The sequence below is a fragment of the Balaenoptera musculus genome, chromosome 6 (genome assembly GCF_009873245.2).
Source record: "Balaenoptera musculus isolate JJ_BM4_2016_0621 chromosome 6, mBalMus1.pri.v3, whole genome shotgun sequence".
NCBI lineage: Eukaryota > Metazoa > Chordata > Mammalia > Artiodactyla > Balaenopteridae > Balaenoptera > Balaenoptera musculus.
Genome location: NC_045790.1, coordinates 98,622,772 through 98,646,795, shown reverse-complemented (window position 1 = coordinate 98,646,795; position 24,024 = coordinate 98,622,772). Strand labels below are relative to the sequence as shown.

General features: G+C 45.0%; 1 protein-coding gene across 2 annotated transcripts in view; it reads left to right on the top strand.

Moving 5' to 3' along the window:
* Positions 1 to 24,024, top strand: part of ASTN2 (astrotactin 2) — a 902,613-nt gene that overhangs the window by 840,667 nt on the left and 37,922 nt on the right. For both annotated transcript variants that reach the window (XM_036855709.1, XM_036855708.1), the window contains exon 20: positions 7,830 to 7,971. In XM_036855709.1, coding sequence (XP_036711604.1) covers positions 7,830 to 7,971 — 142 coding nt within the window. The remainder of the gene's footprint in view (positions 1 to 7,829; positions 7,972 to 24,024) is intronic.

Below are 24,024 nucleotides of genomic sequence, written 5' to 3'. Positions count from 1 at the left end.
GATCGAGCCCCCATGACTCACAGCGGCAGATTTAGTGATGCACCTCTGTGTTGACTGTTCCTCTTCCCTACCTCATTCTTCCCATTTCCCCATGCCTGCTTCTTGGAGCCACCTTCTAAATAAACCCTCTGCACCCAAGCCCTTCTCTTAGGCTGTGCTCTCCAGGGAATGCAAACTAAGACATTCTTCTTCATGTTGCGTTCACAGCCCTCAGCTCTTTTTACAGTACAGAGTAAATACACTCATTCCCTAGACAAGTATTTATGGAGAACACGCTGTGTATAGGCAGCTTGCTAAGTGAAGAAAGTCTCTTCATCAGGGGGCTTACAGGGCGGGATGCAGGCAGTCCAGTAATTCATCAGTATAAGAGAGAACGATATGTTTTATGAAGTGAAATAGGGGATAGAGAGGGATTGGATTAGATTGAGTAGCTGGAGAAGGCCTTTCTGAGGAAGTGACGTTTAAGCAGTGATCTGGCTAAGGAGAGGGAGTGAATCACGCAAAGCCATGGGGAGGAACTGTCCAGGTATGGAGAGCACAGGTGCAAAGGCCCTGTGTTAGGAGCATGGTCTGCATATTAAGAGGAGGAGGGATACCAGCCTGGAGGGAGGGAGGGAGGGAGGGAGGGAGCACAGGCAGTGAGGTCGGAAGACAGGGCCAGAGGAAGCAGGACACTGGACATAACTCGGTGATTTGTTGAATAATAGAATCCTTTTATCCTCTGCCCTAGGCAGTGTTTTATGATGGGAAAGGCTCCGGTGTTGGCATCTGACGGCTCTGGATTTGAGGTCCAGCCTTGTTATTTAGATGGAGTGTGACCTTGGGCAACTTGCTTAAGACCTGTGACCTTTTTTGTTTGTTTGTTTTTCATTTATAAAATGGCAATCACAAAATCTACCTCATAGGATTTGTTATCTGGTAGGACTCCTGGTTGCAAGTAACGGAAAACAAATAGAAACTAGCTTTGGCAGAAAAGGGAAAATACTGAGTCATGTATTTGAAATATCCAAGGGTATATCTAGCTTCAGACACAGCTGATCCAAGGCTTCAAGTGACGTCATCAGGACTTGGTCTCTGTCCCAGATGTTAGTCTGATTGATCAGGCCTGGGTCACTTGTTCATCTCTTGCTGGTCTCTGGTATGGCATATCATGCCATTGATCACATGCTCATCTCTGAAGGAGGCAGGAGGCCATAGCTCCACCTAAATCATATAGACTGAAATTGGGGGAGAGCTGGCTCCCCGGTGGAAATCCGGCATGCTATAAGTGGAAGGAGACAGATTTTAGAGCAGGTCAAACCTACAGATGTCCACCTGAGGGCTTGTATGAGGATGTGCCAGAAGTCCCTTAGCACAACACAGGCATATAGGGGCTCTCAGTAGATATCTGCTAGACCGCCATGGCCTTTTTTGGATCCCTTACGTCTTTGGCAGTCCCTTCTCTCCGGTACCATGGGAGTCCTATGCACTCCTGAAAGAGATCATGCAGGAGGCAGCCTGATTTCCCAAAAGAAAGTTCTAATGACAAGTGCTAGTGTTGGGGAGATGAGTGTGGATCCAGGCTTCAACCTCTGAAGTTTGGTTTCACAGAATTCCGCAAATACCTGCATGGCCAGCCCTATGCTGGGTACTGGCGACACAGAGGTAACCAAAATACAACTCTCACCAAAAGCATCTTACAGTCTGTAGGCAAATGTGTAGCAGGAAAACCACAGGCTTTGGATGACGAATGTCCTGGTTCTTGCCTTTTCTCTACCATTCTTCCTTGGTGGATCTTGTTAGGCAAGGCATTTAACCTTCTTTGAACCTAATCCCTCATTTGTAAACGTACAATTAACCTAATTCATTAGGTTGTATTGAATATTAATCAAGACAGGATTGCTTTGAATGTTTAATCAAGATAATTAAGTAAAAATGTCTAGCACTGCTGATGCCATGTAATAAGAGCTAAATAAACATTTTCTTCCCCTCTCTCCTTGACTGCCTACCTTTCTTCCTTCCTTCTTTTTAAAATTACTTCATTTTGCAAAAAATAGGGAAGGTTTTAGGGAGTTAGGTATTATGTAATGTTTCTAAAAGCAGCTGAATTTGACCACTAAAAATTTTGCCATCAGGCAAACTGATGAGACATGATGGGGATGAGGCAGCAGGGGCAAGGGAGCGCTAACATTGGTAAACCATTCATGTAGCAGGTATACTGCATCTATTACTTACTCCTTGCCCAGTTCTCTGATCATCTGCTTTCCAGATGAAGAAGTGGTCTCTCAGAGTTTAATCATCCATCCCTATGTAATATAGTTCATAAGTGTTGGAGCCTGGCTTCAAAACCGGGTGTCATCTGCCCCCCAAACACACTCTCTTTTTCGTATCTCATACTGCCTCTCTCAATGAATGTGAGAATCGTCACACACTGGTTCTTCCGATTTAAAATAACATTGTTTTGGAAGAAGTGAACCAACTGCAGTTGAATGGTGTGAGGCCCTCAGAGATGCATTTTGTCACTGACAAGGTCTCAGAATGAATTTCTACATTTGTCCAAGTAAAGGAAAGGTGGGGAAATGCAGAGCCCTGCCTCTCCCTGGGCACTGCAGCAAAGAGCATCTGTAGGTTAGAGAGAGGCCAGGCCCAGAGTAGCTCTAAATCCCCTTGGTGTTTCTTGAAAAGAGTGTGGAGTCCCAAGCAGGGACCTTTCTCCCCACCTGGGCTAAATAACTCACTGCTCTGGCCCCTTCCATTTTGGAATTTCTTTGCTGCTTTTCTCCCAACCTGTTTTCAATTTGCTCTTGTGGCCAGCTTTGACTGTGACCTCAACTCAATCAGAAGCGAGAGAGAGAGAGAGAGAGGAAGAGAGAGAGAGAGAGGGAGAGAGAAAGAGAGAGGGAGAGAGAGGAGAAGGAGAGGGAAAACAAGGAGGAAGAGGATGGAGGGAGTGATGAAAGGGGAGGGAGAGAGAGAGAATTGAGGCAGGGGGTGGGGCCTGTAGAAAAATCGCTCTGTGCTTTGTTGGGTTGGTTCTGTAGCTTCAGCAGAATTGTGATTGACCTTTTCTGTGGATGGTAATGAGAGCAAGGCTCGAGTCTGAGTGGATAAAGAAATGTGTGTGAGGGTCTGGCCCAAGCCCACTCGGGTTACAGCCCCAGAAGAGCCATAATGGGGAACAGGCGCATTCCTGTACAGCGACTCCCAACTCCCTATCTGTTTTCAAGGAAAGAAAAACAGAAAAAGAATGTTAGAGTCTTGGACAGGCATGGGCGAGGCGGCAGTAGCAGCCTGGGTCCAGGAGGGTTCTGCCATGTGGCCATAACGACTTCCTAGAGAGGAGGGGACAGAAGTGGCCTGGGCAGAGTGTCCTAGTGGAAGGCGCATGGCGCTCAGAGGCAGAAGAGCTGGATTTGGGTTCTGGCCTCTGCCTGGGAGTAGCTTCGAAGCCTTGAATGGGGGTGTAACATTCGTGAGCCTCTATATCCCTATCAGGGAATGTGGCAGAGTTTTAGGATTCAAATATTTTAAGCAATAAAACTTTTAAGCCGAGATTTTTAAAACAGTTTTTATTTTCAACCTAAATAAAACATGGACTATTAGTATGTAAATTAGATCAAACTGGAGTTGATCTGGTTGAAGGTTAGTATAGGTATAGAGGAGACAGACTTCAGCACCCACCATGTCTGCCATTTCTTCTTATCCCCAGAGTTCTAAATATTCTAATTCTCAAGCCACTGTTAGAATTTATTACATGTGTGAAGCCTGTTGAACGTCTTCTGTCTCTCCTGGGCGTTCTGTCTTTCTCAGAGATTTCAAGTTTAAGAAGATGACAGGGTAGAGCTGTGTACCGTGTACATACAGTGCCCGGCACATAGTAAATGTCCAGTAAATAAAGCTCACATTCGTGTTGAATAAAGTTGGTCACAAATTGAGGAGCACAGGCTCCTGGGGCAGCTTTGGAAGATCTTCAGTTCTCAGTGATTTTATCTCAATACGCTGGCTGATATGAATTATCTCACAGGCCATAGGAGTTAAGAGTCCAAGTTTTGTTCCAAGTCTACCTCCCACTTTGTGTATGGCCACAGACATGCCACTTTCTTTATCTGGGCTTTACTTTCATCACCTGGAAAAGGAACAATTTGGATAAAAATAATCTCTAAGGGTCCTTATATCTCCTCTGTTATGATGACACAATAATAACAAAAACAATAATGATAGCTGATATATTTTTTGAGCTCTTACTGTATACCAGACATTGTGCTAACAATTACAAATAGTTGTTATTTGTAAACAATATATATTAGATAGCATTATTATACCCATTTAACATATGATAAAATAGCTGTAGAGAGTCAAGGAACCTGTCTAAAGCAAGCTGTAAGTGGGGATGTACCAGGATTTAATTCTAGACAGTGTAAATGCAGAGCCCAACCTCTTAACCACTGCACTTTATTATTGTTCATTCAATTATAGTGCTGCGTGGAACATGGTATACTGTGGAACCACAATACATGTGTTGAATTGCACTGGTTCACCTTTGTACATGGAGAAGCCCCCAGGCCTTTCTTAGTTCCCCCTCCGCTAGGAAAGGAAAGACAGTGAGGGTCGCTGCATTCACCTGTCCCCTTCTAGGTTGCATTTAAACCTTCTGGAATAGAGTGCCAAAACAAGCAATCTTACAATTCACTTTATGGGTCTGTATTTAACAACCCTTCCTGTTGTCAGATTACAAGCTGTAGAAGGTCTTTTATTGTTTCATTTCCCAAGCCCATAGAGCTAAGAGAGTGGCATGAATTCAATCTCAAATTGAAAAGAATTGAGAAAGTTCCCTTTCTAACACTATCGGTTTTTTTAAACATTCTCTAGGAGGCAGCATAACATAAAAGAAAAGGTATGGCTTTGGAATTAGGATGATATGGGTTCAAATCTCAGCTCTGTCTCTTCCTAAATTTGTGAGCTTAACTTCAGCTTTATAACAGAGATACTAACATTTAACTCATTAAGATTGAATGTTGTGAGGATTAAATGGGAAAAACAAAAGTTGCTACTAAAATATCAGTTTCCTTCATATTAACTCTTTTCATTTGAAGGTTATTATGTGTATATAGTCCCAAACAGAATTGGACACTAAATATCCTTATAATGTGCTTGATATGACTATTTATATACTCCACATTATCCAGTTTCTTCACTTGAACTAAACCTATTATAAACCTTAGAACTGTGTGCCAGTCTTACTGACCAGACATATTTATGGGGCTTTTATCCATGGTCTAAATTATTCTGAAATGCATGGAAATATCTGGAAAACTATGTCCATTTGAAAATGAATGTCAACCATCTTTTGGCTTGAAGACAGTTAATTAATACAGGCCACAGGCATACTGAGTTCCCTCACGAAGGGCCAACTCTTTCAATGGCTATCTGGAAACAAATTGAAAAGCAGACAGACATGTATCCAAGCTCAAAGAAAACAAATGCAAGCAGCCAGATGTGGAATCGTGAAAAACCAAGAGAAACAAAGCCCTCACTCCATCCAGTGAATAGTCCCATGTTTTTTCTCCTTTATTTTTCACCCCATACATTATTCTGCTTTGATACCTATTGGAAGACATTGTTGGTTTATGATTTTACTATGGAAGAAGCTTGACATAAGAGGCCTATAGAAGAAATAGGGATGCCAAAAATTGAGATAAAAGAAACATTGAATTTACCTCTTCATTTTTTAATAGCAAAATCTCTGGTTCTAGACAGACTTTCTTCCTGGACTCAGCCTTTCTTTCTAGATTCCAGACCCATAAAAGAGTCATTGACCCCTTGCTACAGAAAGGAAAACTGAGACTTGAGAAGTTAAGGGACTTGTAATAAATGGGAGAACTCAAATTCAGTCCCAAGTCTGCCTGGCAATAGCAGCTGAACTTGTATGTCACTGACATTAGCCTGATTCAGACACTTGTTCTGGCATCTACATATCGAGTCTATGAACTGTCTTTGTAAAAAGCAGAAAACAAAAAACACTACTCATCAGATCTGCTTTGTTGGACCATAGGGACAAATACGTTTTAGAACTGTTGTCCGTCTGAATCCCAGGGCCATCTAGACAGTTCAGTCAGACACATGTCACATGGTTCACTTGTGAGTGAAGGATGAAACCCTTCTTTACAAGACCAAAAGGAAGTGATCTGTGAATTCTGTCCACTCAGTTCCCTGGTAGAGAAGCACCGTGTCTTCTCAGACACTCGGCCAACATTATTGTTTCATGATGGTACCATCACGTTGGATTGTCCTTAATCCCAAGTAGAGAGAAGATAGTTAACAGATGTTCTCCTCCTGTTTATTACCGAGAATCTAAGCGAGGAGAGACTGCAAGGCCCTCCATATCAGGCATGAAGAAGAACAAGGAATCAACAGTTGGGAGGCCTCATATCATTTCATATCATGTGGTATACAATACCTCACGTGCCTCTAAAATCATCCTGTTTTAGAACTGGAAAGGAACTTAGAGGCCATTTAGTCTGGCTCATTTACTTTATTTTTAAGTCATTTTTATTGATTTTTTTTTCTTGCTACAAAAGCAATACATGTTCCTTGTAGATAATTTTAAAAAAGAGAGATAAGCAAAAATAAGAGAGAAAAAGTACCCATTATCTAACTTTCCAGACAAAGCCACTATTATTCATTTGCTATATTTTATTCCTTCTTCTTCTAGATAGATATATGTGTAAAATGTCCACCAAAAATTATTCTGTAATAGTGTAACCTATCTTCTTAAACTTACTATGCCATGAATATCCTTTCAAATAACTTCATATTTTTCCACAATATTATTTTAATGGCTATAAAATATTCCATTGCATCATTGAACTATAATTGATATTACTGTTTTGATATCATTGAACATTTAGTTGTTTTAAAATGCTTGCTAGTTTAAATAGTACCGTAGTGTTTACCCTCATAACTTAATCTTTGTGCACATCTATGTTATTTTATTTTGTCAGAAATCCTAACAGTGACTCTAGCACCTTCACTCTACAGAGGAGAAAGCTAGAGTACAGAGATGGGAATTTAGTTCTCCAAAGCTATACAGCAAACGCTTCACAAAGCTAAGACTAGATCCCAAGATCCCAGATGTTCAGTTATTCTTTCTAGTCTTCATCTCGTCTTCTTTATTAGCTCTGTTTCTAGTAAACTTCAGCAGCCTCCTAAAATCCAATGGCTAGACTGACTTTTAGAAATCATGGGGTTTGGGGCACTTTCTCTTCTGTTGTCCCTTCCTATCTCATGACCTTCATCACTAATCAGTCATGGAACTCTTTCCCCCTTAGCTGGACCAGTCTCTGCCCATCTCAGCATGACACTCCCTGAATCCAGTACCAGTGCGTAAGAGTGACCGTATGACATGAGACCTATTTTACATCCTTAGTCCAACTCCTTCATCGTACAAGGAAGGAAACAGCAATTCCAAGGAGGCTTGCTTAAGGAGTTAAGAGGAAGTTAGTGGCAGTGACAAGGCCAGAATAGTTATTCTAGACAGAAAGCCCTGTCCTCCTGTTGCATTTTCATGCATTTTTATTACACAGTAATTTACCTCATTTGAGCTTTGCTACAATCTTATAAAGGTAGGTATTAGTATCTCCACTTCACAATTGAGAAAATTCAGGCATAAATTTAAAAACGAGTCATCAGGAGTAGACACTGACCTGTGTCATTTTCGTATCCCGTGCTTGTTCCGTCCATTAATCCTCTTAATAATGGTATCCAGACATTTGATGGGTTTGGACAATAGCAGGAATGTCTGCTCACCAAGGCCTGAGCTGGGGAGCTCATCTTTCTTTGTCTCCCTCCAGGAGAATTCCTGAGTTTTGCCGATGACTTACTCTCTGGCCTGGGTACATCTTGTGTAGCAGCTGGTCGAAGCCATGGAGAGGTCCCTGAAGTCAGTATCTACTCCGTCATCTTCAAGTGTCTGGAGCCCGACGGTCTCTACAAGTAAGACATACTTTGTGTGTGGGGAACGTGAAGCAGACAGGACAATTTTAAGTCTGGGAGGCAAGGCTTGAGTAATCTGTTCAGGCCAGCCGAATGGTTTATAGGCCACTCTGTGTGTGCACCTTAATATGCTAAGGCTTAGAAGTGTCCATTGGAGACGTATGGCCACAGTGAGTCACAGAATCATACAAGGTTAGTGCTAAAGGGTCCGTGGAGGCCAGTAACTTAAAACCAACCCTCCTACTGATGAAGAATCTGCAACCCAAAGAGGGAAAGTGGCAAGTTAGCAAGGAAGTCTGTGACAGGAGTCCCTGCCTGGTGTTCTTTTCTCAATTCCATGATATTTCCTCTGAAAAAAGTTAGATTAGCATATCAGAAGTGTATACGTATATGTAGTATGTATACATATAATTTTTTTATTAGATTCATCCAGTCCCTTAGTAATAGTGTCATCATCACTCTTTCATAGAGTAGATTAGAGTCATTGCATCCAAATTTCTGGAGATGCAGAGGAAGTCATTCTGAGACTCATCTGTTCATCTCAGAGGGAAAAGGGGCTCATTTTTTCTCTGTTTCCCAACTCAGTGAGTGTTGCCACATTCAGATGCAACCATCATAAGCTATAACATACAGTTCTAGCAACCAGCTCTCTTCATTCTCTAATTATGAAACCATAGGCCGCCTCCCTTACTAATCTAGAAAGCTGCAGTTGTTGACAAGGTGGGCATTGTTTTTTTTTTTTTTCTTTTTAACATCTTTATTGGAGTATAATTGCTTTACAATGGTGTGTTGGTTTCTGCTGTATAACAAAGTGAATCAGCTATACATGTACATATATCCCCATATCTCCTCCCTCTTGTGTCTCCCTCCCACCCCTCTGGGTGGACACAAAGCACCGAGCTGATCTCCCTGTGCTATGCGGCTGCTTCCCACTAGCTATCTATTTTACATTTGGTAGCGTATATATGTCCATGCCACTCTCTCACTTTGTCCCAGCTTACCCTTCCCCCTCCCCGTGTCCTCAAGTCCATTTTCTACATCTGCGTCTTTATTCCTGCCCTGCCCCTGGGTTCTTCAGAACCATTTTTTTTTTTTCGATTCCATATATATGTGTTAGCATATGGTATTTGTTTTTCTCTTTCTGACTTACTTCACTCTGTATGACAGACTCTAGGTCCATCCACCTCACTACAAATAACTCAATTTTGTTTCTTTTTATGGCTGAGTAATATGCCATTGTATATATGTGCTACATCTTCTTTATCCATTCGTCTGTCAATGGACACTTAGGTTGCTTCTATGTCCTGGCTACTGTAAATAGAGCTGCAATGAACATTGTGGTACATGACTCTTTTTGAATTATGGTTTTCTCAGGGTATAAGGTAGGCATTGTTGACCAAATAATTATTCAGCTCATTCATTTTTTTCTTTTATTCATTGATTCATTCACTTATCCATCCATCTGTCCAACCATTTATCCATCTCTCCATCGATCCATCCCATTCATCTATTTGTTCACTCTTATACTCCATCATTCATTCACTTATTTATTCATCAATTCTTTCATTCATTCACATTTTTATTTACTCATTTGTAACTCATTTACTTTTTCAGCAGACATTGTCTGAAGATTTCCTATGTCTTGGTACTGTGCTAGAATGCAAGTATAAATGTGCCTAAGACAAAGTTTCTATCCTCAGGTAACTTATAACTTAATGGTAGTAGGGAAGACCACGGGCTGTGGATTCAAATCCAGCTATGACATATTTAGTTGTGTAGCCTTAGATAAGTCGCTTTACCTCTATGAGCCTCAGTAAAAGAGAAATAATAAAACCCAGGTTGCAGAGTTGCATGAGAATTAAACCAGGAGCAACCTAGCATAGTATCTAAGTATGTGCTCAGTAAATATTAGCCCCTTCACAATCTGTAAATCTCCCTCACCTCCAAAACACATCCTATCCCCACTTCCTCTGGAAGACCATGACTCTTCTGAAGACCATGGGGCTCTTTTGAACATGTGACATATTCAGGCTCATTGGTAACACCCAATGCGTTCACATACCAAACTCAGGAATATCACCGTAAGATGGAAATCAGGGCTTCTGACTCTGGCTTTGCCACTGACTATCTCATAGATGTTAGGGCCCAAGTTTTATTTTATACAGAAGGGCAAAATCAATTGGGGACAGTGAGAGCTCTAGGAATGGAATCCCAGAAATACAGTATGCTATCAGGTGTCTTCCAGTGGGACATGTGGGCAAACTTCACAGAGGCGATAGCATTTACCTCAGGCCTTCAATAATGATTTGATATTTAGATCTTGGGAGCAAGAGTCTATAGCCTCTCAATCAGTAAGCTCTGACACCAACCCCTTGGGCTTTAGGGTCACTGCATCTATGAATCACAAATATGTGACTAGGTTATGAGCTGTATGATCCTCTCCAACCCTAAAGACTATGATCAAATGAAGAAAACAGCATTTTTGAAGGATTGCCTATGGCTGGCTTCTGGATCTTCTGTCCCTCATTGAGGGCATAGACTGGAGGCAGACAGAGCTGGGTTCAGATCTCCACCCTGCGCTTTATCAGCTTGGCATTGAGTGAGCTTCTCAACCTTCCAGCCTCCGTTTCCTCCTTTGTGAATACGTAGGTAATACGGTGTCTGGCTCACTGGGACCCCAAGAGGTTTGATGAGCTCATAATGCACAGAAGTTCTTCACTTTGTCACAAGCCCCCAGTAGGAGAGTGAGAAGTGTTAGCTGTTATCACCATTGCTCTTGTTGCCCTTGCTGTAGTAATAATTAATTTCAACTCCCTCCGCCTCCATTCTCCAACTGCTGGGAGAGACAGCATCTAGCAGAGAGGGACCGAGCCCTGGCAGGTGATTCCTGTCTGCTGAGACACCAGGAGTAACCCTGTCTCTGGGTGACATTGTGGGGACTTGGCGTTAGCCAGGCTGGAATCCCACAGGCCCATTATGTAGAAAGCAGTGAAATGTTTTATGGAACCCTGAAAGCAATTAACACTTAGAGCTGACAAATCAGCTGCCATCCTTTAGATAGAAGTGATGAGCGCTTTCCCTCGCCTCTTCTTTTCCTCACTGCCCTCACTGCCCCCCCCCACACACACACGCCCCCATCTCCTTCCCACCTCTTGAAGCAAGAACATCCTTTCTTCTCCTGTCCTGGAAATGTGCTTGTCACGAGCCTGTCATCCCTAACTCTGAGCACTTCTCTATTTTATTTTTGAAATCGATTTTATTAATGGCCCTGGGACCTGGGCACTCTGACAAGGAGCCAGGGTGTTGTTTGGACCCGTCTCTTATCCCACTGGCGGCTCTCCTTCCCTGAAGTCTGACCGATTCGGTCTCAAATTTTAAAATAGTTCCAGTGTCAGTTCTTGAGGGTTTTCATTTTCTGCTTGCTTGTTTCTTACCAAAATTAGTTTTCTTCTTCTTGGGCCAAAAAGGCCATGTGTGGCAGTGGAAAGAGCGCAGGCTTTGGAGGCAAGCGGAGCTGGGTGCAAATCCTGATTCTGCTGAGTACTCACGACCTGCCCTGGGGCAAGTCATTTTTTCACTGCTCTATGCAACAGCTTCTCCCGCTGGGAAAGGGGGGCTGGTAATCCTTCCATTCTCGTAGAGTTATAGGGAAGAGCATTAAGTAAGAAACTCCACGAACGGTTTATCAGAATGCATGGCATACGGGAGGTCTGCAGGAAATGTTAGTTACTTTTGCTTCTTCCTGTTTCATTCTCCTTAACTCAGTTGATGGTTTTCAGTGTCTCTTTTTTCCAAGGACAATCCCAGAAGAGCTATTCTCTATGAGGCAGGTTGGGGTCCCACTAGCCCTGAAAAGAATGAGTACCCAGGATCATTTGGGCAGAAATAGGATGAAAAGAGAGCATGGTCCAGACCCCTGAGTTTTAATTAAGCACAACTGGGCACCAAACCTTCCATCCATGCTGCCAGAAGGTGTGATGGAAGGATTCAGGTGACACAGGCATGGAGGCGCAGTCTCTCAGGCAGAAAGTCTGGGTTCACATCCCACTACTGCCACTCCTGCCTCTGGGACCTTGGGCAGAATGTTCACATCCTCTCCTTGTTTCACAAGTTCAGGATCTTCAAAATGAAGATGCATTAGATCTACACTAGCTAGAGAGTTCTGGGAATGCGTACTTCTGCCGTGGGAATTTTTTCTCATTCTCTCTCTTCTCTTCCTGGGCTCTTGCCCTTCCAACTTCACCTTTGTTTTACCCTATCGTACCTCTCTGCATCTCTGTCCGTCTCCCCTTTCCTTTTATTCCCTCTCCTGTGTGAGTATTCTCTACATAGTTCACTGTCTTTGTCTGTCTGCCATTCTCCAATCATTCCTTCTTTGCCTTCCTATCTGTTAATCTCTTAATTTCTGTTTCTCTGTCCTGTTTCTTATTTGAGTTTTGGTTCCTCCTTCTCTCTCTCTGAATCGGGCCCCCCTTGATCCCCACTCCCTCTCTCCACCCCACCTAGGAAGGCAAAATGCTTTTGCAGCCCCTCTATCCATGTAATTTTACACAGCACCGCCGAGTTGAGACCAGTTGGAGGAGTGAAAGTCAAGGCTGATTCTCTCGTCCTAAGCTCACCCTGGTGTAACAAAACAGAAACATCAGCACTTGGGCCTGTTTAAATTGAATTTCCTTGTTTGTTTCATTTGTTTTACTTCTGAATGAAAACAAACAAAGAGCAGCAGAGGGAGAGGGTCCGCAGACGTTCTGACGGTGTGACCAGCTCCTGCACCTTTGGGTTTTTGGAGTCCGGGGGTAACCCTGAGCAGGAACCTCCACTCAAGGTGGAAGGGTCAGCCCAGGCTGGGCACTCACCATCCCTGCCCTTGCCTGGCCGGAGGCCTAGACACCCTTTTTGTCGCCACTCCCCAATTTCCTATTGTCCAAGGTAATTAGCCTCTGTCTTGTCTTGGCTGCCTTGCCTTTCTCTGATCGTGGACGACTGCCAAAGTGTCCTGCGCAAACACACAGCAGCAGCCAGGCCTAATTCCTGGGGTGGGAGCTCATTCCCACACATTCAGAGGCTTGCTCCAGGCCCGCCCTCACCTCCTTGGCCTCAGCTCTGTGAAAGGAATGCCAAGGGAGCCTGCGTCCTGCAACCACGTGCCAACATCCATGGTGCGACCAGAGGCTCAGGGGAAATGTTCCTTCTTATCAGGGGTGGCTGGAGTTGGAGGAGAGGAGTACAAGGAAAACCAAGGCCCTGGAGGAGGGAAGAGCCTGAGGTCAGGAGTCAGACAGCAGTTCCCACGCTTGTTCCCAGCGAGACCTGGGCCCAGTTCCTCCTGCTCCTCTGGCCTTGATGTTCTCATCTGTGAAATGGAAAAGTTAAACTCAGTGAGCTCTCTGACTTGCACACTGAGGTAGAGATGGAGACTCCAGACCAGTGTCCTGATTCTCAGTGCCCCCAGTACTTCCTGGATACCAGGAGTGTAGTGATGATAATAGTTTATTGAGCACTCACTATGTGTCAGGAACAGTGCTTAAGGATGTTACATGTGCTGTCTCATTTCATCCTCGCCATAACCCTGGTGTCATCATCATCATCATGTTTCATTTCACAGAGGGAAAAACTGGGACTTAAAGAAGTAAACATTTTGCCCAAAGTCACAGGATAAAAAGCGATAGAGCTGAGAGTCATACCCAAGCTGACCCACCCTTCCCTTCCCCCACATGCTGCCCCTGTCCTCGTCCACTCACACATGTGGAGTTGTCAGAAGTACCTGGTAGGAATAGTGGAAGAGTGGAAGAGGGCCTTCTAACTGCAAGCAAACGTTTGCAATGGAAAAAACATTGGGGACAAGAAGACCCAGATCCTCAGGAAAGGTACTTCACACCTCATCTTTCTCATCTGTAAAATGGAGCTAATTCATTCATCCATGAAATGGAGCTAATTAATTATACCTCCCCAAGTTTTTGCAAAGATTAAACTGGGTAGTATATGAGAAAGTGCTTTGAATTTGTCCTAAGATTGTGTGCACATGAAAAGTTATGATCACTCTGTCAAGAAAAGCAGCCAAGGGACGGGCAATAGATATCTTGAGTCCACATCCCTTCCCACACCCCACCACAATATACATATTTTTAAGTTAGGCCTTTGAAATCAGACAGAGGTGAGTTTTTACCTTGGCTCCAATACCTGCGCTGTGTGGCCTTGGGCAAATTTCTTAACCTCTCTGAGTTTTAATTTTGTCAACTTTAAAATGGAATCATAACAGGGCCTATTTCACAGGATTGTGGGGATTTGATGAACTGAAACATGTAAAGAGCACAAGAGAGTGTCTAGCTCATTGTCAGTACTTAATAAATGATGAGAGGGGGAAGGATAACCACTGTTATTACTCTTTGTGATTATATACTTTACCTAAGCATCGGGCCTGGTGTTGCCACTGTTGGCCACTGTGTTCTCAGCATTCCAGTGGGGAGAGCAAGTTAATCCTTCATCTGGCACTGATTCCTTTACTCATCACTCCCTAGGCACACTTGCTAGAATGTACTAGAATGTACCTTCCTTAAGGTCTTTGCTTCTACTGTTCTTTCCCCAGAATAGCCTTCTGGCTCTTCCCATGATCAGTACCTTATTCTCCTTCAGGTCTAGGATTAAATGTCATTTCCTTAGAAAGGCCTTCTTTGACCACATTATTTACAACAGATAACACCTGCTATACACACAGACGCATAAAGCCGTGGCACTTACTAAAGCTGTAGTGATTCAGTATCTAATTTATTGGTTTGTTGTCTATCTTTTCACACTAGACCGTCAGCTGCATAGAGCAGGGTCTATGTCAGCCTTCATCATCCTGTATTCCTGGTGCCTAGAACAGCGTCTGATGCCAGTAAAGAATCCAGTAAATTGTTGTTGAATGATTTGAACAAATTTCTAAGTCAGTGCAGAAATCTGAAGATACTGACTTCTCCCCTTCACTCACTCACCATCTCTAACTCACTTTCTCACCAAGTATTCAGGAGACAGCCACTGTGTGTCTAGCTATGGTCTGGTACCATATCCCTATACCTATCTCTAGGTTTCTATGTCTCTATATCTATCTATCTACCTATCTATCCATCTATCTATCTTAAATCTTACCTAATTTAATCCTGAAAACAACTCTCTAAGGCAGTGACTGTTATTCTTGTCCAACAGATTAGGCTATTAAGGCACGGAGAGGTTAGATAAGTTGACCAGAGCCTCAAGGCTAGTAAATGGAGAAGATACAATTTGAATTCAGCCAGCTTATTTCCAGAGCTTGAACTTGAAATTACCACACTAGTTTATGAGAAGAATTGGACATGTAGAAGTGACAAGGTTCAGGGGTGGAAGCTGTTTACAGGGATCTTTTGTGCAGAGATCCATACTCAGATGAGCTGGAAACACTATGGAAAACAGATTTTGAGTCCTGACACCAAAAGCTACATGACTCCCACTGAACTCCAGACTTCTCCCTGCCTCTGCAATCCTGGTGATGCCACGTAAACAGTTGAGCCCTGAGTCTGCACAAGGACCCCTGCTCTTCCTGGGGATGTACTCCCAATGCCATTCTTGAGATGCCCAGTATCTCCAGCTCTCATCTGCTGAGTTGTTTCCCAACGTCCCCAGTCTGCCATGTGTTTCTGCAAACAAGTCCAGGCTCCCTGCCCCAAAATACTATTCCAAAAGCCCAGGGGGCCTTGACACCTTGGATGGAGCATTGCTGGGCCCCCCATCACCTCCAGGACCCCCCCACCCCCTGCCCGGGCAGAGCCAGGGCAGCACATCGAAGAAGCAGCCAGGGCCACCGCCATGGATACTATAATTACATATTAGATGGAATCCCAAAGTTTCCTTTTATTTACATTCCTACCCTACCCTCTTCATTTCCTCTCTTTGTGCCAAGAATCAGCACAGAATTTACTGGAAAAAGCATGAAAGTCATCAGGAGCCCTTCAGGTCTGGCGTTTATGAATGCTTGCCCAGATGAAGGGAGGCGAGAGACTGGAGGGTCATCCTGTGTCTGGCCCTAAGCAGCTATGAAGCCTTGGACAAGGAGTTTCCATTTTGGAGGCCTGTGTTTCTCCCTTTGTAGAAGAGGGATCTAATGCGGCCATCCCAAAGAATGTTTCGTGAATTCAGATGAATTCGGAGGCTGTGTATCTCAGGAGATAATGGAGGCAAGGATTTGGACTCCAACCCCTGGCGATCAGAGAGGGAAAGGTTGGAGTCTGGGCGGAAGAGTATCATTCAGCTTAAGGCTCCATGCTTCTTCCCTCTTCCAGCTTCAGTGACCCCCGTCTATGCAGTGGGCCTCTTGAGCCAAGTCCCAGCGTGACCGGGCCAGCTTCTCGGGGGACTTTCAGCTCCTGGGAGGAAGGAGATATGCACAGAGGAAGCCTTCCATGCTGACCGGGGCCTGGGCTGTAGCCTCTGAGAGCTGAGGCTGAGGCCCAAGGTTGATCCAGGACACAGAAGGGAAAGAAGCCAGGACGGGCCTGACAATTCCTGCCTCGCTCTTTACTGGCTTTTTCTCCCCACTGTGAAACTTTCTCAGTCCTTTTTTTTCTCTTCAACCCTCTCTCCCTCCCACAGCCTTCTTCCCTCCTTCCATCCTCCCTCCCTCCCTCCCTTCCTTCCTCTTTTCTTCCCCCCCCTTCCTCTCTCCCTTCCTCTCTCCCTGAGTCCCCTCCTGTTTTTCTAACATCTCTCCTCTCCCCCCCCCCCCGCCGCCCCTTTTTGTCCATTTCTTATTGTTTCTGACTCTTCTTTCCCTCTCTTTCTTCCCATCCCATCCTTGCTCTCCCTCTGCTCTGCGCAGGGATGCTGCCTTTCTCTCAGCACTCTGACTTCTCGTCTGTCTGTCTGTCTGTCTCAGTCTTTTGTGTCTGTGTCTCCTTCTCTCATACTTGCTCTCTCTGTATCTGTACATCCTTCCTCTTTCTCCTTTTCTTATCACTTCTTAGTCTCTGTCTTTCTTGGTCCCATGATCTCTCTTCTTCCATGTTCCTGTGCGTTATCCACCCGCTCTACCCCTCCTACCACAGCCTAAGAACAAAGGTCTGGACCTATTATATGACACTGGGGTGAACAGCCAGTTGGGTGTGGCCAAGGGTCCCAGAGCTCAGCAGGGGCCGGGCGCCTCTGATGTCCCATAACCCAGATGGAATGTGAACTTTCTCTGGCTGCGGTGCCCTGTCCTATTGGTCAGGGGGTGGGGTGACGGGGGGCAGCCTAGCTACTCAAGACTCAATTCCATCTAGCGTCAGGTCACACTAACCTCTCCAAAGTGTTCAGTTGGGGCCCCAGAGAGGGAAAGAACTGTCCTCAAGCCAGAAGCAAATACAGCCGTGAGTCCCAAGCCAAGAGAGACTCGTAGAGGAAAAATAATGCTGTTTTTCAGCCGACAGACAGTGAGGCTCCTAAAACCTGCTGGGGACTCTCAGGCAGGCTGTTCTTTCCTCAAACTGCATCAGGATTTCATCCAGGAATGGGACGCCAGCCAGGCTTCTAGAGGGACAGGGCACAGACTGCTTGTGCAAACTCGTGGAGGGTGGAGAGATGGGACCTGAGGCCGTGCTGGGGAGCTAGGCCTTGAACGCCGGGCATAGGAGCTGGACTTGGTCCTGCAGGCAGTGGGGAGCCAAGAAAAGCTGTTGAGCAGGCCCAGGCTATATTTAAACCTGTGTTTTTGGTGACGACCCTGACTGGGGTGTGGAGAACAGGCTGGGTTGAGTTGAGAGACAGTGAGGCCATTTGGTGCAAGTAAAGGCGAGGTCCTCACACATTGGGGATCCAGTGAGTTGGTGCCCTGAGTAGGGCATGTGCTGGGCCGAAGTGGAGAAGCATGGGCTCGGCTCAGTTCTGGAAACATCTGGAAACAGCTTTTTCCTCTTCTTAACAACTGGTGGCTGTGCCGAGCACTCAGGAAAAGGACATATGTGTTGGGTATCCACAATGTGCCTATACTAAACTAGTCACTTGGGGTTCAGAACTAACCAAGCCGAACAAGGTCTCTGCCCTCATGGAGCTCACAGTCGTGGTGGGGAGGCAGAGGAGACTAGCTCTGTGATGCTTCACGTCACGCTCTGCTGGGAAAGACCGGGGGCTGTGGAAATATCAAGGAAGGGTCGCTAACCCAGACGGGTCTAGTGCAGGGCTATTTTGCAGACCTACTGTGAGGTCTTCCTGCAGAAGTAAGAGGAGGTGTTGCCCTGGGTTGAATAGCATCCCCCCCAGAATTCATGACTACCTGAAACCTCAGAATGTGACCTTCCTTGGAAATAGAGTCTTTGAAAATGTAATGAACTAAGGATCAAGATGAGATTTAACTGTAATTAGGTTGGTTCCTAAGTCCAATATAATATAGTGGCTGGTGTCACTCTAAGAGGAAAAGACACACAGAGAGAAGAAGGCCACGTGAAGATAAAGGTGGGGATTAGAGTTATGTTACCACAAGCCAAAGAACACCTGGGGCCCTCAGGAGCCGGAAGAGGCAAAGAAGGATTCTTCCCAAGAGCCCTCGGGGGGAAGCCTGGCCCTGCCGACACCTTGATTTCAGACTCCTGGCCTCCAGAACTGTGAGATAATACGTTTCTGTTGTTTTAAGCCACTATGTTTGTGGTAATATGTTATGGCAGCTACAGGAAACTCATACAGGGGTTTCAGGCAGAGGATAGATTATGAGAAGCCTGGAAACTGAGAGACAGCATGATGAGGCAGAGAGTAGATCTGGAGTCAGGAGGGCGAGGGGAAGTAAGAGAGCTGGGCCTACTGAGCAGGCGAGGGCCTCGCCAGCCGTGTTGGAGCCCCAAGGGCAGCGTGGGAAAGATTCAGTGGAGGATGGTGTGAACGAGCCTCACGGCTGCAAGGAGAGTTGGCTTGCAGGGGGAAGACTAAACATCTGAACAATGTCCAGAGGAGAGGAAGCAGGTCAGCAAGGGCCCTAGAAACGATGCCCCTGGGGAACATTTCAGGGGCCTGGACGGTTTGTTCAAGTTAAGAGAGGACCCAGGAGGATGGCCCACCGTCTTCAGCCCCCTGTAGAGCCACACAGGTAGCAGAGGCACAGCTGTGTTCACTCTGACCCCAGGGAGCAGGATGAGGCGAAGGGTTGCGAGGAAGGCCAATTTCAGGTCACTGTCAAGAAACATTCCAGTGCTGGCCCTCAGTGGGCTGCTAATCTCAGGGGATGGTAAGCCCCACGCTTGGGGAGCAGGAAGCTGAGGGAGATGGAACAAACTCTCGGCAGGGCTTTATAAGGAGGAACTGGCAAGTGACATTAGTGGGTCAGTGTGACCAGATGCTTGATAGCAGGGAGCAGTGGGGACAGTGGTAAACGAGAAATGGAGCAGAGAATTCTTAGCTCCGGCTCATCACTACTAGGTGAGAACGTCAGCCATAAACCTAGGCTTAAGTGAAATCTCTTAATTAGTACTTGCTGGAAACCAATTTAATACTGGTCATATAAACCAATTTTGTAGGTCACAATTAGCCTGCAGGTTATTAGTTTAAAATCTCGAATCTAAGTTAACTCTCTCAGTATATAGATAAGGGAGCCGAGGCCCAGAGAGAGCCATAGGCTTCACAGTGAAGGCAGAACCAGGATTAGCACACAGGGGTCCTGACCCCTCAATCCACGGCTCTTACCAGCAGGCCTTGACCCCCTGCCTTTTACCTCGCGGGTGCTTTGGTAGGGGGAAGGCACAGAGACATCTCAGCATGGAGAGGAGTTCCCAGGATGGGGTCACAAGCCACACTAGGCTCTGTGCCCAGCTATACTGCCCATCAGCCAGGGGCCTTGGACAAAGAGCGTCCTCTTCCTGAACATCAGTTTCTTCCTCATCACAGTGAGGGGACTGGATGGCAGAGTCCCTTCCTTCTCTGACCTTTTAGGACTCTGGGAACTCCTGAAATAGGAATGGACCCACACTCAAAGCCAGGCCTCTCCCTGCTCCCATTATCTTGGCTGTGGGTCCAACACCACATGCTGAGGGCCTACCCCCCCCACACACACACTTCTAAACTCCCACCTCCATCTGTGAAGGAGACTGTTGCTATGAGCAGTCTTGAGGTCATCACTGGAAAGGTGTTAACAGACTACAGGAGATCACCATGAATGATGTGCAGAAACTCAGAGGCAAGACAGAATCCAGATTTCTGGCATTTTTCCTTTTGCTTTATTCTCCTTTCCCCCAAGGACAGATTCCCCCATGTACCAACAACCCCATTCTGCTTTCACATTTGAATCACCGCACAATAGAGCTTGAGGACTCAGACATCATGGACCTGATCCTTCTCTCTTTATAGGAGAAACTGAAGTTCAGGGAAGGCAAGGGCCTGCCCTTGGTCACTCAGAGAACCAACATCAGAGCCGGGCTGGACCAGGGCTCTAGATTCCACTGTAGACCAGCTGCTGCTCTCTCTGGTCCTAGGCCCGAGCGTACATGCCCCCAATCATCTTGGGCATCTGAGAGGCTAAGAGCCTAGGATTTTAAGTTAGACTGTCCTAGTGTCAATTCAAATCTCAGTCACTTTCTGGCTGTACAACATACTTATTTTCCTGGGTCTCAATTTCCACATTTGTAAGGTGAGGGTATTGGTACTCTCTACATTAGAGTTTTGCTGTGATACAAATATAGAGTAGTTAACACATGCAAAGCTCCCAGGCATAGCAGGTCCAGCACACAGTAGGTGCTCAATATCAAGTACATACAAGACGTTTCTTTAGTAGGACTTCATCAGGGATGACCATGAAAGAGAATCATGATTGGCTAATTGTCCTGCCCTCTGTGAAGTTGCTTACATGTCTCTGTTCTCTCTGTGCATCTTCCAGGAGCCCTCTGGACATGATGTGGCAATTTTGGTATCATTTTGCCCAAACATTTGACATAACAAGAGATGCCTTCTCTCCTTTTTTTTTTCCTTCCTTCTACGGTTTCTTGAGCCCATCCCTAATGTAGTTCTCACAATCATAGAGAAATAAGATTGTCAGCAATCCAGGAGTAGGACAGGTTTTAGAAACCACGTTTAGGAGTCTGTGAATCCCTAACATATGGCCTGGGATTTAGTAGGTACGCAATTTACAAAACACCAAAGGTCAGGCAGCGGTATAGCGGGTTGAATGGATGGAGTCAGGCCTTCATGTAAACATCTGCAGCTATTAGCCAAGGACATACATAGCAACACCATGACCACTTCCTACCGATCACTGTTGTCATCAACCATTTATCAAGCTCTTACTACCTCTACACAACATGCTAAAATCTTTATGTCCGCTAACTCTCTGAACCTTCACAATATGGTACTTTCTAAGGTAGGTACTCTAATATCCCCACTTTATATATAAGGAAACTAAGACAGAAGGACTAAGTGACTTGTTCAAGGTCACTTAATTAGTAAATGGCAGAACCATGAATCTAAAACAAGATATCTGGCTCCAGAGTCCACATGTGGATATTCTTTCGCATTTCTCTCATAGACAGTGGTGCAGCTGAAATTCGAAAACTTATGGCTTAGACCAAAGGAGTTTTGCCCAGTGTTGGGAACAAACTTGTAAGGAGCTAATCATCCTGGGATAGAGGGTGATTTGCTTCATAATAAAGCATGGGAGTTCTGAGGGGGCTGTGGTCTCTAATAGTCAGTGTACCTTGGGGGCCTGAAAGACCGGATAGCATTGAGCTGGGTCTGGAAGAGCGGATAACATTGACCATTTAGATTTAGGGCCATTATTGCATCACCAGCAGAGGGACCAGCTGAAATAAAGACAAGGAGGTGGGAATTGAAGGGACACATAAGGGAACAGCAGAAAGTTCAGGGTAGTTGAGATACATAGTATGAAATCTTGGAGAGGCAGGACTTGCAGGGCCTTGTTAATGCAGACCAAAGAACCATTGATTCGTTTTGAGTAGCAGTGAGGAGGCCACATTTGGGTTTTAGAATGATATCTGTGGAGTGTGGGTTAGAGCAGGGAGAGTTAGGGGCCGTGGTAAGAGATACTGAATCTGGAATTAGGATGGCAGCAGAGAGGGATGAAAGGAGTAAGTGGATGAAGAGAGTCCTAGGATGTGAGACTGTTGTGTTCACGGTTTTCTTTGGGAATCTATCAAATGACATAAGCCTCACTGAGAAGACTTGGCACAGGATTTGAAATTTTAAAATCTGGGTTCAAATCCTGACTCTACCAGTTTGTAGTTGGGTAGCCTACGAAGAAATGCCTAAGTTTTGAGACCAAGCCTTTACCTGCATCCAAAAAGTGGTAATAATATATTCGACTTCAAAATGTGCATGTGGAATTGAAAATATATGTATTCTATATGTCAGATTCTGGCACCTAGTAGGCCCTTTATTCCTATCAATTTCCTCCCATTCTTTCCATCTGCTTTAGTCCTGTTGCGGTGAGCATTCATATTCATTCTCTCTCTCACTCCACCCCCTTACTGCCCAACTTCCCTCTCTCTGTCCCTCTTTCCCCAGGATGCCAGAAATGAAATAACATTCTTTGCATGTTTGTTCTAAAGCTCCTGGCCGCCTTCCCGCAGACCCCTGGCTGGGTCAGGACTCATTTGCATTAGCATGTGTGAGGCCAGCATGAAGGGGAGGGAGAGGCCCTGTTTTCAGGGATTTTCATCAGGCGCCCCTGCCAGAAAAAGGAGAAGTTACTATTTCTTTCTGGGAAACATTCACAGACTCAAACAGGCAAGGAAGGCCCAGGGAGCTGCCTCACTTGTGGAGAGGTTGATGGGTGGGTGAGCTGCCTGCCTGACTCCCAGAACTGTATCCAACTCCTCTCACCCTTATCACAGGCCTGCCCCCAGAAATCTCTCCTTCAACATGTATAGTATAGTAACTGCAGACCATAAATAGATCTTTCTTAATCCTATCCATGGCCTGTAACAGGGAGAGGAGAGGGAGAGAGAGCACATAGGGGCAAGAAAGACACTCAGAAGCTACAGGATAAATAAACAGCAATTTTGCTGGCTCCTAGAGATGGATATTAAATCCACAGAAGCATCTTTAAAAAAAAAGCAGTGGTAATCCCTGGAGTTTTTTGTTTGTTCTTGCTATAATCCTGTTAATTTTTAAAATAATACGATGTCATGGAGTTATACTTTCTCCCAGGAATCCCAGTAACCTTGTCCAAATCCAGATAACCAATGGCCGGCCAAAGGAAGTCCTTTGGAGTTGTCTCAGGAGTGCCATTGGCACCATGACATGTGCTTACTCTAGAAGCAAGGATTATACCATTTATAGAGAAGCAAATTGAGTTCCTGGTATTTTATTAGACAACCTCCCATTATCTCCCATTACTTTTCTCAGTTCCTAGCCTCGTTATGTCTTCTTCAGGCAAGACTTTTGCCTCCTCCTTCATAATACTATCCATATAAATACTTCAGTGGAAAAATGAACGAATCAATGATACATACGGTTATTACTTAGAGTGCTTTCAATATGTCAGGCACTGTTCTAAATGCTTTACACAAATTAACTTATCCAATCCTCTCAATAACCCAATGAGGCCAGTATTTTGTTATTCCCGTTCTTATAGATGAGAAAACCAAAGCCCAGAAAAGTTAAGAAATTTGCTAAAGTCATGCACTAGTCAGTAACACAGCCAGGATTTAAATTCAGTCAGGTTGGCTCCAGAGCCCAAGTTCCTAACCATTAACTAACCCAGCCTACCCAGAAGTCACATTAGCATTTAATGAGCCAATGCACACCAGAGCTTGCACTCTCATCCATCACAGGGCCTGGGCACATGCTACACCTCTTATTCAGTTCTCAGCCTAAGTGTTGCTTCCTCAGAATGGCATCCCCAGAACCTGTAATCTCAACTAGGTTCCCTGTCCCTTTCCTTTATTGCAGTTATTAAACTTTGCAATGACACGCATTCATGTGTGTTAACATCTGTCCCGCATTAGACTTGGCAGTCTGTGGAGGTAAAGATGGTGTCTGTTTTGTTTGTCTCCATATACTCAAACGCACCCATGCAGAAGGCACTCAGTAAATAGTTATTGGATAAAAAATTGAATACATGTAATATTA